The sequence below is a fragment of the Lampetra fluviatilis genome, chromosome 60 (assembly GCF_964198595.1).
Source record: "Lampetra fluviatilis chromosome 60, kcLamFluv1.1, whole genome shotgun sequence".
Classification (NCBI taxonomy): Eukaryota; Metazoa; Chordata; class Hyperoartia; order Petromyzontiformes; family Petromyzontidae; genus Lampetra; species Lampetra fluviatilis.
The window spans coordinates 3671362-3685835 of NC_136334.1; the positions used below are offsets into that span (position 1 = coordinate 3671362).

At 46.8% G+C, this 14474-nt stretch overlaps 1 protein-coding gene across 3 annotated transcripts in view; it reads right to left on the reverse strand.

Annotated features, from left to right (window-relative positions):
- LOC144951024 (copper-transporting ATPase 2-like) overlaps positions 1-14474 on the reverse strand; it is an 85867-nt gene that overhangs the window by 25399 nt on the left and 45994 nt on the right. For 2 of the 3 annotated variants that reach the window (XM_078881259.1, XM_078881260.1), the window contains 7 exons: positions 12875-13038; positions 10773-10934; positions 7660-7736; positions 5673-5853; positions 3975-4208; positions 1875-1966; positions 69-196 (listed from right to left, as the gene is read on the reverse strand). In XM_078881259.1, the coding sequence (XP_078737385.1) occupies positions 69-196; positions 1875-1966; positions 3975-4208; positions 5673-5853; positions 7660-7736; positions 10773-10934; positions 12875-13038 (1038 nt within the window). The remainder of the gene's footprint in view (positions 1-68; positions 197-1874; positions 1967-3974; positions 4209-5672; positions 5854-7659; positions 7737-10772; positions 10935-12874; positions 13039-14474) is intronic. The other variant, XM_078881261.1, reaches the window with a different exon arrangement.

Genomic DNA, 14474 nt, shown 5'->3' on the forward strand with positions numbered 1-14474 from the left:
TGGGCCTTACCTGGCAAAAAAATCACAACAGTAAAAAATATTTTACTGCAATGTCGGTTCCCTCTCACCGGTGATGAGAGACTCGTCGGCGAGGGACTGCCCCTCGACGACCTTCCCGTCGACCGGGAACTTCCCTCCGGGCAGCACTCGCACCACGTCCCCCCGGTGCACCAGGTCCACGTCCACCTGCTCCTCTCTGCACAGCACAAGGGTCACGGAGCGCAGAGGTCACCGAGGGCAGAGGTCACCGAGGAAAGAGGTCACCGAGGAAAGAGGTCACCGAGGGCAGAGGTCACCGAGGGCAGAGGTCACCGAGGGCAGATGTCACCGAGGGAAGAGGTCACCGAGGGCACAGAGGTCACCGAGGGCACAGAGGTCACCGAGAGCAGAGGTCACCGAGGGCAGAGGTCACAACGCAGAGAGGTCATCTCAAACTGTCAACCAGCCGATGTCCGTGTCCTCTCTTTGTTGGTATAGCTCTTCCTGTTGAAGCTGTTGCTGTTTGATGCACTTTTAAATGTAGATTTTAAAAAATCCGTAATGTGTTATTATAACAAAATGCGAGCCCAACTTAACACGCCTAAATGTTCCAATGACAGGGTAAGAAAACGAATCTATTTAGAACTGTTTTTTGTGTTTGGTTTGTTGTCCTTCCCCCGCTTCACCGGTTGGCTACGTATGGTGCAAAAGAAGTTCAACATATGTACATACGTTGGGTCTGATGAAAGGCCACTACTCAAAATTCCAGCCTGCTCTGTACTTTCTGTCCTGAGGCAGTGTAATGATTCATGTCAATGATTGCAACTTGCACTCAGTTGCTAACGCAAGTACATTCGCTGTCATGTTGAATTGCTTGTATAAAAAAATAATCGCACAGATATCACCATTAGTGAAGTGATAATCCGCTTTCTGGTGAAGCTGCAGAACCTATTTTGTGAGAAAGCTGTTCCTGTATCATTAGACCTCCTTTGCCAGTACCAAAATATAATAATAGGGTTTTTCCCCTTTTTTCTGGCAACAAAACTGAAACCTTTTAACGAAGGATTCATGTCTGCATTAACCACAATACTTGCAGTCAAATACAAACAAAAACACACCATGATAATATATGCATTGTCCTTGAAACTGATTGGTCCACACCAATCAGTCGTCCCTCTCTCTCAAAGAAAGCCGTCCCTTGGTGTGGACCAATCAGTTTCAAGGACAATGCATATATTATCATAGTGTGTTTTTGTTTCCATTTGACTGCAAGTATTGTGATTAATGCAGACATGAATCCTTGTTAAAAGGTTTCAGTTTTGTTGCCAGAAAAAAGGGGAAAAACCCCTATTATTAAGCTGGTCCTGTCTAAGCTGTGTTCTGCTGCAGCTCTTCCTGCCGAATCTGTTCTCCGTTTAAACTGTTCTTGTCGAAGCCGTTCCTGTTATTCCTGTCAAAGCTATTTCTGTTTACACTCTTGCCTGTCTGCGGTGTTCCTCCTGTTCCGATTGCTCCTATCTGTACGCTGTTACTGTCTTTGCTGTTCCTAATAATAGTTTTTTTCCCCTTTTTTCTGGCAACAAAACTGAAACCTTTTTACGAGGAATCATGTCCGCATTAACCACAATACCTGCGGTCAGAATGCAAACAAAAACACACACTCTGATAATGTATGCATTGCTCTTGAAATTGATTGATCAACACCAGAGACAGCTTTCCTTAAGAGCCTAGTCTCACACGGTGTTCGACCAGATGACTCCAAAAGGTGCACGCTATTCCTGTTTAAACTGCACGTGTTCGCCGTTCCTACTGTTCCTGTTGATGCTGTTCCTGTTATTCATGTGAAAGCTGTTGCTGTCTCAGCCAAGCGAGCACAGCGTCGACCCCCGACGTACCCGATGATGTCGTTGTAGAGTCCGTACTTCACCACCGTGGCCTCCGCAGCCTGCAGGGACATCAGCTTGACGAGCGCCTCCGAGGTTTTGCTCTGAAAGGCAAACCGCCGGCGAAGGGCAAAATGCGGCGACGTTGAATCGAAAAGCGAGCTTACACAGCCCCCGTTTCACGATCATGCATCCCACGATTCTCGGCAATCTGAAGAGAGTACAAACGCCATGAGACTGTGAAGGTTACATAACCTCAAGTTTAAAAAAATGGGAAAAACGTGCATTTAAAACCAGACGCAATGGAACGTCGGTGGCCTTTGAATCCCACATTGGCTTTGGGAGCGAGCTCAACAGACGGGAGTTCAAAATCACTGCTTGAAAGGTTCAATTCAGGTCAGTCTCGGCAAACAATGATGCAGGTAAAACGAAAAAGTAACGTGCGCTAAGCTGTGTCTTTGTAGAAACAGGGAAGAGCAGTGTTAGTATCAGCTTATTCTCCCTCCCCCCCCACCCCGAGCGTTTCCTTTTGGCAAGCTCGCCTTCTGCCGTCGATCGTTCAGCCACCAGGGGAATAGAAATGACCTTAACATTCACGGAGGTTGTCCAACTGTGGCAGATCCCGACGTTTCTCAGTTTTAAAAAGGTGAGCGTGTTACGTTTAGCGGAGGACATTTCAATTTTTTTCCCCACCGTTAATTTCACCCATCCTTGGCGTTAGTTTTAATATCTGGTTGCCGCTAAGACGTTAGCGCGGCAACTCTGAAGCGCGAACGTGGCACGGGAAGCCCTCCCATTGGCTCACGGCGCTCACGTGACAATACTGACTTTGCCGTTGGCCACCGTGCTGGTTGGTTCAGCGCCGAGCTCATGCTTCGGTTAAGTCAGGCGCGAGAGGCCCCAATTGGCCCATTGGTAAAACGGGTCGCTTCGTGGCCGTCTGCGAGACGGCTCGAGATGCGGCAATTGTTATATTTCTCTTCTTGGTTCTTTCGGTAAAGTCACGTAGAAGGGAAGTAATAAAATAATAAAAATAAAACATAATAAAATAATTCTCACGACGTTTCGGCCACAACGCAAGCAGCCGTCCTCAGGTGAAACCAGGTCTGTCGAGGCGACAGCATTCAGACGCTGTCGCCTCGACAGACCTGGTTTCACCTGAGGACGGCTGCTTGCGTTGTGGCCGAAACGTTGTGAGAATTATTTTATTATGTTTTTATTTTTTATTTTATCACTTCCCTTCTACGTGACTTTACCGAAAGAACCAAGAAGATGAATCCCTGCAGTCACGAAAGCTTTAAATCGAAAAATAAAATTGTTATATTGCCTGAACGTCTGGCGATTGGATATTGCGTACATAAGGGGCATGGGTTAGACTTGCAGTGGTTCTTAACCAGGGGTGCACGCACCCCCTGGGGGTGCGAGATGCCCTTTCTGGGGGTGCGAGACATGGCTGGATTTTTTTAGAAGGTAAATCATCGAAAACACAAATTAAGCACGGGGCACGCGAGTACAAATACTTACTTTTTTCATCAAACCCCTATGATTGAAAACCAAAGGGGTGCAAAGGCTGCAGTAAAGGTTAACAACCACTGGGTTAGAGTAACTCGGGGTGCAATAGCCGCTGACTTCGACTCTCTACGGTGGTTGCGCGTCTTCAATAAAACGTGGAAACACTCATTCATATACGGAGGACCGCAGGGCTTGGGCGATTGTTGGTAACGGCGGCTCACCCGCGTGGCTGTTGCCTTCCCACTCGCCCGTGGTTCCTCCTCGCGCCTCCGCGTGGAGGAAATGATTGTAATTGTTATTATTGCTTTTAGTTATTATCCAACAAGGCAAGCCTGTATTCTTGGGTCTTTCGATAAAGTCACGCAGATAGGTTCAAAGGAAATAACAAAAAATAACAAAAAACGACGATGTTTCGATCGCAACACAAGCGGTCGTCTTCAGGATTGCCCGCGGAATCTTCAGGAAGACGACCGCTTTGAACCTATCTACGTGACATTACCGAAAGACCCAAGAATATGAATTCCTGCAGTGACGAAAGCTTGAAGTCAAGGCAAGGCTCCCCGCGGCGTGCTCAAACTTCCTTCTGGGGCGGCCTCACACCTTGGCGATGTGCTCGAGCCAGCGGCCGAGCGACACGAACACGAAGAGCATGGGCGGCGTATCGAAGAACGTGATGGGGCTGACCATCGCCTGCTCCCCCATGGCCACGAAGAGCACCACGCACGAGTAGGCGTACGCCACGGTGGTCGCCAGGACGATCAGCACGTCCATGTTGGCCGTGCCGTGACGCAGGGCCCCGTAGGCCTGCTTGTAGAAGTACCAGCCGCCGATGAACTGCGGGAGAAGGGAGATGGGCGCTCAGGGGGCCTGTGGACCGGTGGTTGGGAATGAAGCCGGAAACGCCCGTGGAATGCCCCCGGAATGCCCCGGAACGCCGTAGCGGGAGTGGATTTCCACCTGAGGACGGCTGCTTGCGTTGTGGCCGAAACGTCGTGAGAATTATTTTATTATGTTTTTATTTTTTTTATTTTTTATTATTTCCATTCTACGTGACTTTACCGAAAGAACCAAGAAGAAGGGGAGTGGATTTGTGAACCCTGCGACTGCGTTCCGGAAGGAAGCAAGGATTCATCTTGTTTCTTTATTTCTTCCTTCTGCCTAACTTTCCGCTGACTTGTAAGGTTTCCATATGCAAGTGTTAACTCTTGTGTGTTCTGACTGAACTGCCTTGGCCACGCCTCTTGTATCAGCCAGCCAATAGTAGGACCACAGACATTGGTTTCATCACTACTATATACTAAATATCAACTTCTTCATTTTGTTAATTATTAAAAGGCCACTACAAAGGCTTTTCTCTAGATGTGCCCTATAAAATAACACTATTTAAGGGGGGGGTCACTCGACCCCTGGTATAATAAATGTTGTTACGTCACTGCGCTCGGCACATATGCGTCCCCCTAGCGATGTCATCCCATTCCCACCCCTACCTACGAATCGTTCAGGAGCCTGGGTTTTATGACGCTGTGCAGGTTAACCCCTTTCCCGTTCCGATGAGGTACGTGTCGGTCATCAGTTCTTCCTTCCTGATTCCGATGTACACGTATGTGTACATCATCAAAAACGAACCCGGCAAGAAAAACTAAAATAAAGTAACTTCATCGGTACCGAGGCTCCCACAAGGCCATGCGGGGAGAAGACATGTGGCACAGTGTTGGCACCGGCTATCGTCGAGTGCGGCGGTCGTGTCTCTACGGTTCTCCGCGGTGAATAACGTCGTTAAAAACAACGGCGTTACTACGCCTCTCGAAATAAAATTTATGCCGAGCCACTTGAACCGTTCCGAGATTCGGCGGTGAACGAGACCCACCCACCACCCTGCGACTTGCAGACGCCTCGGAACGGGGTAGGGTTAAGTGGGCCGCGGCGTGACCTTGTCGACAGACAGCGCGTTCGCCCGCTTGTCGCAAGAGGTTCCCGGTTCGCGTCGAGCGGCCAACCCCCCCATTTAATAACCGCGGGCGTCTTAACGGCGGAAGCGTGCGCTCGTCCGCTTCGGAGTCGACGTTAAAGATCCCGTGACGTCACTCGCAAGCGTTAGGGGGGCCCATCGTGTGCCGCCGGCGTCACGGTTCAAATTTGAATCTAAAGGTGGCAGTCGTCGTCCCCCGCTGCAAAAAAAAAACTTGGCGGGGGCCTTCCTGAAAACGAGGAATTCCTGGGTAAGCGAACGTAATAATAATGGTAACGATAACGTGATCTGTGGATTTTATGTTGTTCGTATTCGTTGGGAGTCGATACCTGCACTGGGGTGCACAACACGAAGGCAGCGAGGTTCATCAGAGAGAGTCCCGGCACGATGTGCTTGGCCAATATGCCGGTGTGGTGGCCCTCGTGGTGGCGTTCTGTCACCATCATGTAAATCATCATCCCCATGGTAGGAACCACAATAATCAGGCTGAAGAAGAATGACCTTCGCCACCTGTAACACACACACACACACAAAAGACGGAGATGCTTTGTACAGCTAGGAACACACCCGGGCGCCAATGTCTCTCCGTGTACGAATGTTTACACATCACGCCGGGTACTCGTTTAAGGCCGTTTACCTAGAGACAGCTTCAGATATTTGTCATCGATGTTGGCTGTGAGCGGGAATCGCAACTCGGGTCGCTAGATTTGTAGGGCAGTGCGACAACCACTGCGCTACCGCACTCCACAAAGACAGCGATTGCCCATATCGACTTCAAACAGATTCATATTCTTGGTTCTTTCGGTAAAGTCACGTAGAAGGGAAATAATAAAATAATAAAAGTATGAAACAATTAAAACTACTATTGTTTAATATATTTTTTATTGCATGATTTCCCTTCTACGTGAACGTGACTTTACCGAAAGAACCAAGAACATGAATCCCTGCAGTCACGAAAGCTTTAAATCAAAATTTAAACAGATTGTCGGGGCAAGTGCTACGATTAAAAAAGTAGCACCTTTGAAGGCCGGCACGGCACACACGGTGGGTTTCGCCACCGTCTCCCCAGTGACGCCGTTCACACGCTGCACCAGGTACTCATTTGAGACAGAGTTGACCTAGGGGAGGCCCAGCACCAGGTTTCAGATGATCACCACCGTTATTGGTTGTAAGCAGGAATCGAACTCGAAGCCGGATGTGCAGCGTGGTGCGCTAATCGGAGGGAATTGAAGTAAGCATTTGAAGCCGTAACATATCAAGTTCTATTTAAAGCTTTCGTGACTGCAGGGATTCATATTGTTGGTTCTTTCGGTAAAGTCACGTAGAAGGGAAATAATAAAGTAACAAAAATAAAACATAATAAAAATTCTCACGACGTTTCGGCCACAACGCAAGCAGCCGTCCTCAGGTGAAGAACAGAGCTGTCGGAAAGACAGCGTCCTAATGTTTTATTTATCTTATTTTATTATTATTTCCCTTCTACGTGACTTTACCGAAAGAACCAAGAATATAATATATCAAGTTCTTAAAAAAAAAAAAATTTATATCAAACCCACGAACATTGCACAAGTTATTCAGCAAAATACAAATCGGAGTCAACAAGGAGTGATGCTCTGCTCTCACCAACATTACACAGACACATAAAAAAATCCATAAGGAGCCGTCTATAAATGAAGTCACGCCCTAGGGGGGGGGGGGGGGGTCAGACATTTGTGACGATGTGTGACGAGGGGTGAGGGGGGGAGTTTGAGAAATGTGACGTCACATCAAAATGCGCAACTTGAAACAAATATAGAATTGTTATAACAACACTAATTGTTTAAACAACACTCCTACAACATCAGAGTGCAGCGCCACATTAAATACGCACTTCAATGACAATAGTTTAAAGCGATTTGAAGCATGTTTTATTTTCAAAATGGAAATATGGTTTTGGGGGGGGGGGGGGCAGAGCTTTGTGACGTCATATTTGAGGGGGGGGGTGTCTGACTTTTTGTGACGCCGTGTGACAAGGGGGGAGGGGGGGGGGTCAAAAATTGCGTGACGTCATTTAAGGACGGCCCCTAAAAGAAATTGGAGAAAAAACATAGATCGCATTAGCCATATCAGATGCCCTGACAACAGTCGTCATCGCAGTCAATGCATACAACGGGTGGCGCTGTGGCGCAGTGGTTAGCGTGCTGCTCGCTGAACCTGGCCACCTGAGTTTGATCCCTGCCCACAGCTAAATATGCGAGGTGATCTTCACCGGTTTGGAAGAACGTCAAACCGCATAGCGTGGGCATCTTAAGGCAATGAGCGACATCAATATCTCACTGGTGAATCTTGTCCGAGTGGTCGAGGTGGTTCCCCGTGCGGTCTCTCTTCAGGTGGACGGCGTGGAACCCGGCATTCTGTGAACAACACGATGGCGATGATTAAATCTGTGTTAGACATCCAACGCAGGTGTTGTGGGGGGTGGGGGCGGGTTACTGGGAACGGGGTGGAGCAACACGATGTAACGTCTCAAATTGAGTGTGTGCTGCCTAACGCACACGCGCACCCACCGCACCGCCCGCCCGGTTAGCGAGGCTCCCGTGTGCGCGGGTGCGTGTAGCTTGCTTTCAGGAGCGACCTTCGCCACAAATGATAGCTCAAACGAAGCGGCTTATCAAGTGGAAATCTATCGCAGCCAACTACTCGAAACGTGCATTGATTGTAAAGGTGGAGGGAAAAACTGGAGGACCTGGAGAAAAATTCACGCGCTCACGGGGAGAAGGTGCAAACTCCAAATTTATAGGCATTAGGGTCAGGATCAAACCTACGAGCTCCTACATACCAGGTGAGGTAGTTACATGATGTCATAAAAACCCAAACTAAGGACCACATAGTAAACCACTGTAGCCTGCGCTCCAAGTAAAACTACACAAACTCTATACTCTTTGGTTCTTTCGGTAAAGTCACGTAGGTGATTTTTTTTTGTTTAATCACCACGTGATTTAATTTTATTTTATTTTGTTTTCACCTACGTGACTTTACCGAAAGAACCAAAGAGTATGGATGCTTGCAGTCACGAAAGCTTCAAATCTACACAAACTCTCTCTCCTGAAGCCATCATCGTGGCCAACAGACCTTGACACTGGAATTTAGCTTCTGAACCACATTGAAAATAAACCCCGTCGCCACTGTGACGTGGAGCGGACCTCCACTGTTGCGGTTTCCGTTCTTATGCCGCACACACGAACGCATCGGAGGCCACATCACTCCCAACACGAGACTATTCCGCACCTCCGATTAGCGCTGTTGGCTATGCACGGTGCAAAATCAGCGCAACGTACGTACGTGCGTACTCACCCGACAGCACTGCGGCTGGAGTAAACTGCGGCACTGAGCTGTGGCTTCTTAGAGTGATCGACACACATTGATCCCCCCCCTATCTTTAGGATTCAGGACTAGGATGGAAATCCCTGACTGGACCCCCCCTAACTACCCAACATGGGGGCAGTGGCTGCTCGTCCTGCAAAACTTTAAGAACCTTTGGGCACACCTGACTCTACCTATGTACAGGTACGTGCGTTGAACTTCTTTCGCACCGTACGTAGCCAACCGTGCTAATCGGAGGTGCAGTGTTGAGTCTATGGGTAGTGTTGAGTCTATGGGCAGTGTTGAGTCTATGGGTAGTGTTGAGTCTATGGGTAGTGTTTAGTCTATAGGCAGTGTTTAGTCTATGGCCAGTGTTTAGTCTATGGCCAGTGTTGAGTCTATGGGCAGTGTTGAGTCTATGGGCAGTGTTGAGTCTATGGGCAGTGTTGAGTCTATGGGCAGTGTTGAGTCTATGGGCAGTGTTGAGTCTATGGGTAGTGTTGAGTCTATGGGCAGTGTTGAGTCTTTGGGCAGTGTTGAGTCTATGGGTAGTGTTGAGTCTATGGGCAGTGTTGAGTCTATGGGCAGTGTTGAGTCTATAGGTAGTGTTGAGTCTATGGGTAGTGTTGAGTCTATGGGCAGTGTTGAGTCTATGGGCAGTGTTGAGTCTATGGGCAGTGTTGAGTCTATGGGCAGTGTTGAGTCTTTGGGCAGAGTTGAGTCTATGGGCAGTGTTGAGTCTATGGGCAGTGTTGAGTCTATAGGTAGTGTTGAGTCTATGGGTAGTGTTGAGTCTATGGGCAGTGTTGACTCTATGGGCAGTGTTAGTCTGTGGGCAGTATGTACGTTGATCTTCTATTGCACCGTACGTAGCCAACCGTGCTAATCGGAGGCGAGAGGGAAGGACATCGCCAGGTCTACTGATGCTACCTGGGGCTGTCCGCGGCACCGCCACTTCAGAGGGAGGTGTACCCACCCTTACTGCACATCTGTGAGAAAGAGGTTTGTAGCTCATCGGATTCCTGAAATATGAATAAATATTCTCATTGTGATACCACACAGCATTACTGCCCAGAGGCACTGGGAGTGTAGGGCGCTCGAAGCGATTATCGGGGCCACGGAAGACTGCAGAAAAAGTTTCATACGTAAAAAAAAAGTAATGTGCAGGAGCGTTCTTTTTTTTCACATGATAGCAACAATTCTTAACGTTAAATAGTCGTCAAAGAAGCCATTTACGATTTTAAAACTGTGATCGTCGTTTTTTCCCCAAAAGATATTTACACACACACACATTGCCCTCCATCAGCCCCCCACCGCCCCCCCACCCCTATTTAAATGCTCATCTCTCCCCCGACGATGTCCTCACTTAGTTGGAGCAGCAGAACCCCCCCCTCCCCCCCCCTACAAATGGCAAATAATAATACAGTCATACCTCGTAATACGTCGAATTTGGTATACGTCGTGTTTTGACGAGAAAAAAATGTCTTGGGATACGATGTCTTGCTTGGGATACGAGGCGCTTGCTAGAACTTGTATGGGTCGGGATGAGTCACCGGCATACCCGCGTAAACCCGTTCACGACTCCTCCCCTTCCTCACCACCATCCTCATAGGCTATCAACTCCTCTCAGCAAGGTAAAGTGATGTTATATTTTATTTATATTTCAATTCATTTTAATTTATTTATGCATTTATTTTAATTTATGTATGCATTTTAGTAGTGTCTAAATTATTTTATACAACCCCATGAATGTATAATATGCCATATAAAATATCATTTCTTATACTCTAGAACGAATGATTTCCTTTCCCTTTATTTCTTATGGGAAAAATTCGCTTGGTACACGTCATTTTCGGTATAAGTCCTCCGACCTTCTGGAACGAATTAACGACGTATACCGAGGTACCGCTGTATACGGCTCCGTTGCATCGGGACTGTTCTCCGCGAGTGTTGACTCCCCGACTTGCGAGTCGAGCGATGGGCTGTAACGGGCTCGCGGTTTGTTGAATAATGAATAAAATAAAAATAAATGACAAGATATACGACACACAGAGAACACGTCGGCACGGCACGGACGACGGGCTGACCTGGACAGCCTTGATGATGTCCCGTGGGCCGATCTGGTCGGGGTCGAACTCCACGTGCGCCCGGTTTGTGGCCAGCGCCACGGCGGTGCTCGTGACGCCGTGGCACTGCGTGAGCGCCGACTCGATGGCGTGAGCGCACGACGCCGACCGCATGCCCTGGACCTGCCGGCGCCACCGCGGCAGAGGAGGCATGTCGCCGAACAGGTCAGAGGTCAAAGCGGCAATCACATGATCGCGCGGCACCGCCGTCGCACCTGAATTTTTTCGACGCTGTTATGTTGTTACCTATTTGTCGGTTGATCACCCTCAGCTTTTTACACGATTTTATTTAACTCACTCTTGTCTGTTGTTGTTGTCGTATCCTCAAATCTTGTAACTCAATTTTAACCCACTTCCCAATGTGGCATCGACTGCAAACTTGGTATACTTATGTCATACCGATGACAATACTATATTCTATCATGAAAATAAATATTTTTAAACAATCTTTTTTCTATGTTATGTTTCGGCTTGGGTCTAATTGTCCACGGTCAACTAACATTGGCTATAATTGCCCACGGTCCCTTACTTTATGGCAAGCTTCGGGGCCACTTCCTGGAGTCGTGGAGTTCTTCCATTACTCGTACACTTCATAAAAGCGTGTATAAAAAAAAGTTTTTTTAAATGTATAGACAGACCTGGTCTTCACCTGAGAACGGCTGCTTGCGTTGTGGCCGAAATGTCGTGAGAATTATTTTATGTTTTATTTTTATTATTTTATTATTTCCCTTCTACGTGACTTTACCGAAAGAACCAAGAAGAAGAGCCATATCGCTCGGTGGGCCTTGCCGAATAAAATAAAATGTAGTTCATAGTTTTATGTTGATTTGAAGCTTTCGTGACTGCAGGAATCCATACTCTTTGGTTGTTTCGGTAAAGTCACTTAGGTAGAAAAAGAAAAGAAAAAATAATATATCACAACGTTTCGATCGCAACAAAAGTGGTCGTCCTCAGGCGTAAAAAATAAATCGCTTGTGTTGCGATCGAAACGTTGTGATATAATTTTTTATTTTACTTTATTTTTCTACCTACATGACTTTACCGAAAGAACCAAAGAGTATGGATTCCTGCAGTCATGAAAGCTTCAAATCAAGATTCTCACCCCTCGTCTAGTTTGGTTTCATTTTTTTTTTTATTTGGAATATCCCTGTGAGCCATTCGCCTTTTGATTCGGGTGCAACTGCAACAAACAATAAAATTGCAAGATACATTTAAAATATACTGTACGCAAATTGAAACATCCCCTACAAAACAATCAAATCTTCCAGAAAAAAGCACCATTTGATTATGCTGCGTACGAATATGTGCAAAAATCCCATTTTGATGTTAGATCAGAATAACCATCATAATACAATTTAGATTAAAATTTTAAGTCTAACTCTATACTACATAAAAAAATCGGGCTAAACTAAACCTTTCTAGAAATTACTAAAATAATGCTATAAAAACAATGTTACAGTTATCATAAGAAATGTAATTGAAAGTTTACAATAGCGACATACATAACATATATTACTAAACCTAGCATCCTTCACTAGTTGCATGAGTCAATACATAATAACAAGAGTAACAATAGTAGAACCAAAGAGTATAGTTTTATGTTGCTGTGCGTAATCTCAATCGAGTAATTTGCAGTGTTGATAGTTCAACGTTGGCATGTTCGGGCCAATACCAGTTCCATCATATGCTGTGTTTTTGTTAGTTATGCGAGGAAACTGGACAACCCATAGAGAACCGCATGCAGATTACGGGGAGACCATAGAACACACTAATACCAAGCGCCTGCACGTAGCATGTATATATACGTTGAACTTCTTTCGTGCCGTACGTAGCAAGCCGTGCTAATCGGAGGCAGCATAGCAACTTTAGACCGCAAGGTTTGGGAGGCATTGAACTTAGCGTGCAATAACCAAACCATTAACAAGGTCAATGAGGGACACAGGTCACATTGTACACTCCTTTAAAAACACAAACACCTCTGCTGACGTTCCAGTCTGCAAAGAAATATCGACAGCAATTGTTTTTTTTGTGTTTTTGTTTTCTATAACGGCCGGGACGCGTACCACGAGCTCCAGGCAGCCCGGCGCGATGTCCTGGTTGTCGAGGAGCGTCGCCCCAAAGCCCATGTCTCGCACGCTCTCCGCGATCTCCTCCGGCGCCACGGAGGCCGGGTGGTAGCGCACCTCGGCCTTGCCGGCCATGAGCGACACCAGCACCGACTGAACACCTGCCGGGGGGTGGGATGAACGTATGCATGTACGTATGTACAGTCTGTTCTCCAAAAACGCGGTAGGTGGTAGTTGCGTTCCTGAACAACAGTACACGGGTATAGCACGGTCCGCGATAACACGTGAGATGCGTACGCAGGCTGAACAAAGACGGAGGCGCGTGTTTAGCACCTAGAAGCATCCAGCAGCATCCCGCCTTGTGCGATGCTACGACGAGGTAGCCATACGACCGTTTATTCACACTAGTGCGACGTAGCTCTGTTCACTCGATCGCGCCACATTCAATTCGTATATCGGCGTAATAAAAATATAACGCCAACGGACTGTGTGTTGAACTTTCGCACCGTACGTTGCCAACCAACTGGAGGTGTCTGGTGAAATCGCATCACCCTGGACGTGCTGACAACACATTCGGAAGCGAATACGTTACGCAACAGGCCATTCTTTACTCGTACAGCGAATTATATCGCTTATATGCCATTTGTGTCTTTGCTGTGTTTGGATTTTATCATTTTTGTGACCCAGGACGCTCTTGCAAGTGAGACTCCTCTCCTGGATTCTTGAGTTGTCACCTCCTGGTTAAAAAAATAAACCTGAAACCCGATAAACCTGGGCTACTTACAGCGCACTGCAATTAAGCCTAACAGAGATTACTGGGCACATTTCTTAATGGGCATTACTTTTCGAGTTTCCCGCAAGAGCGGAGTGAGTTTGGAGGACAGTGGCCAGAATAAACTCACGCGCCAGGGAATAACACTTAAAGGTCACACAGACGGGTGTGGCAGCCCACAGCCAACTGTACTTCCCCTACAAAGATCTCCCGTGTAGCCTTAACAGACCGTTGAGGCAACGGCTGCTAGCGAGCACACGTGAAGGCCATTACGGAACGCGGGGGGGGGGGCAGCGTCACGCACGCCCTGCCGCCTTAGTCTTCCCCAATCCTGATGTCTACGCATCCAGAGTAATTTGGCCCGTGACAAATTTTCACGTGACTATAAGCCAATTCGTCGAATTATATCATTTGCGATAGCCAGGTGGCTACTGCATGGCTCGGTGGGCCTTACTTGCTAAAATACTAAAAATAGTTGAGTTTTTTACACGCTTTTATTTAACTCACTCTGTCTGTTGTTGTTGTAGTATTCTCAAATATTGTAACTCAATTTTAACCCACTTCCCAATGTGGTATCGACTGCAAACTTCGTATACTTATGTCATACTGATGACAATACTATATTCTGTCAAAAATACATTTATTTTTAAACAATCTTTTTACACGCTTTTTATTAACTCACTCTGTTGTTGTCGTATCCTCAAATCTTGTAACTCAATTTTAACCAACTTCCCAATGTGGTATCGACTGAAAACTTGGTATACTTATGTTATACTAATGACAATACTATATATCATTAAAACATATGTATATTTTTAAACCATC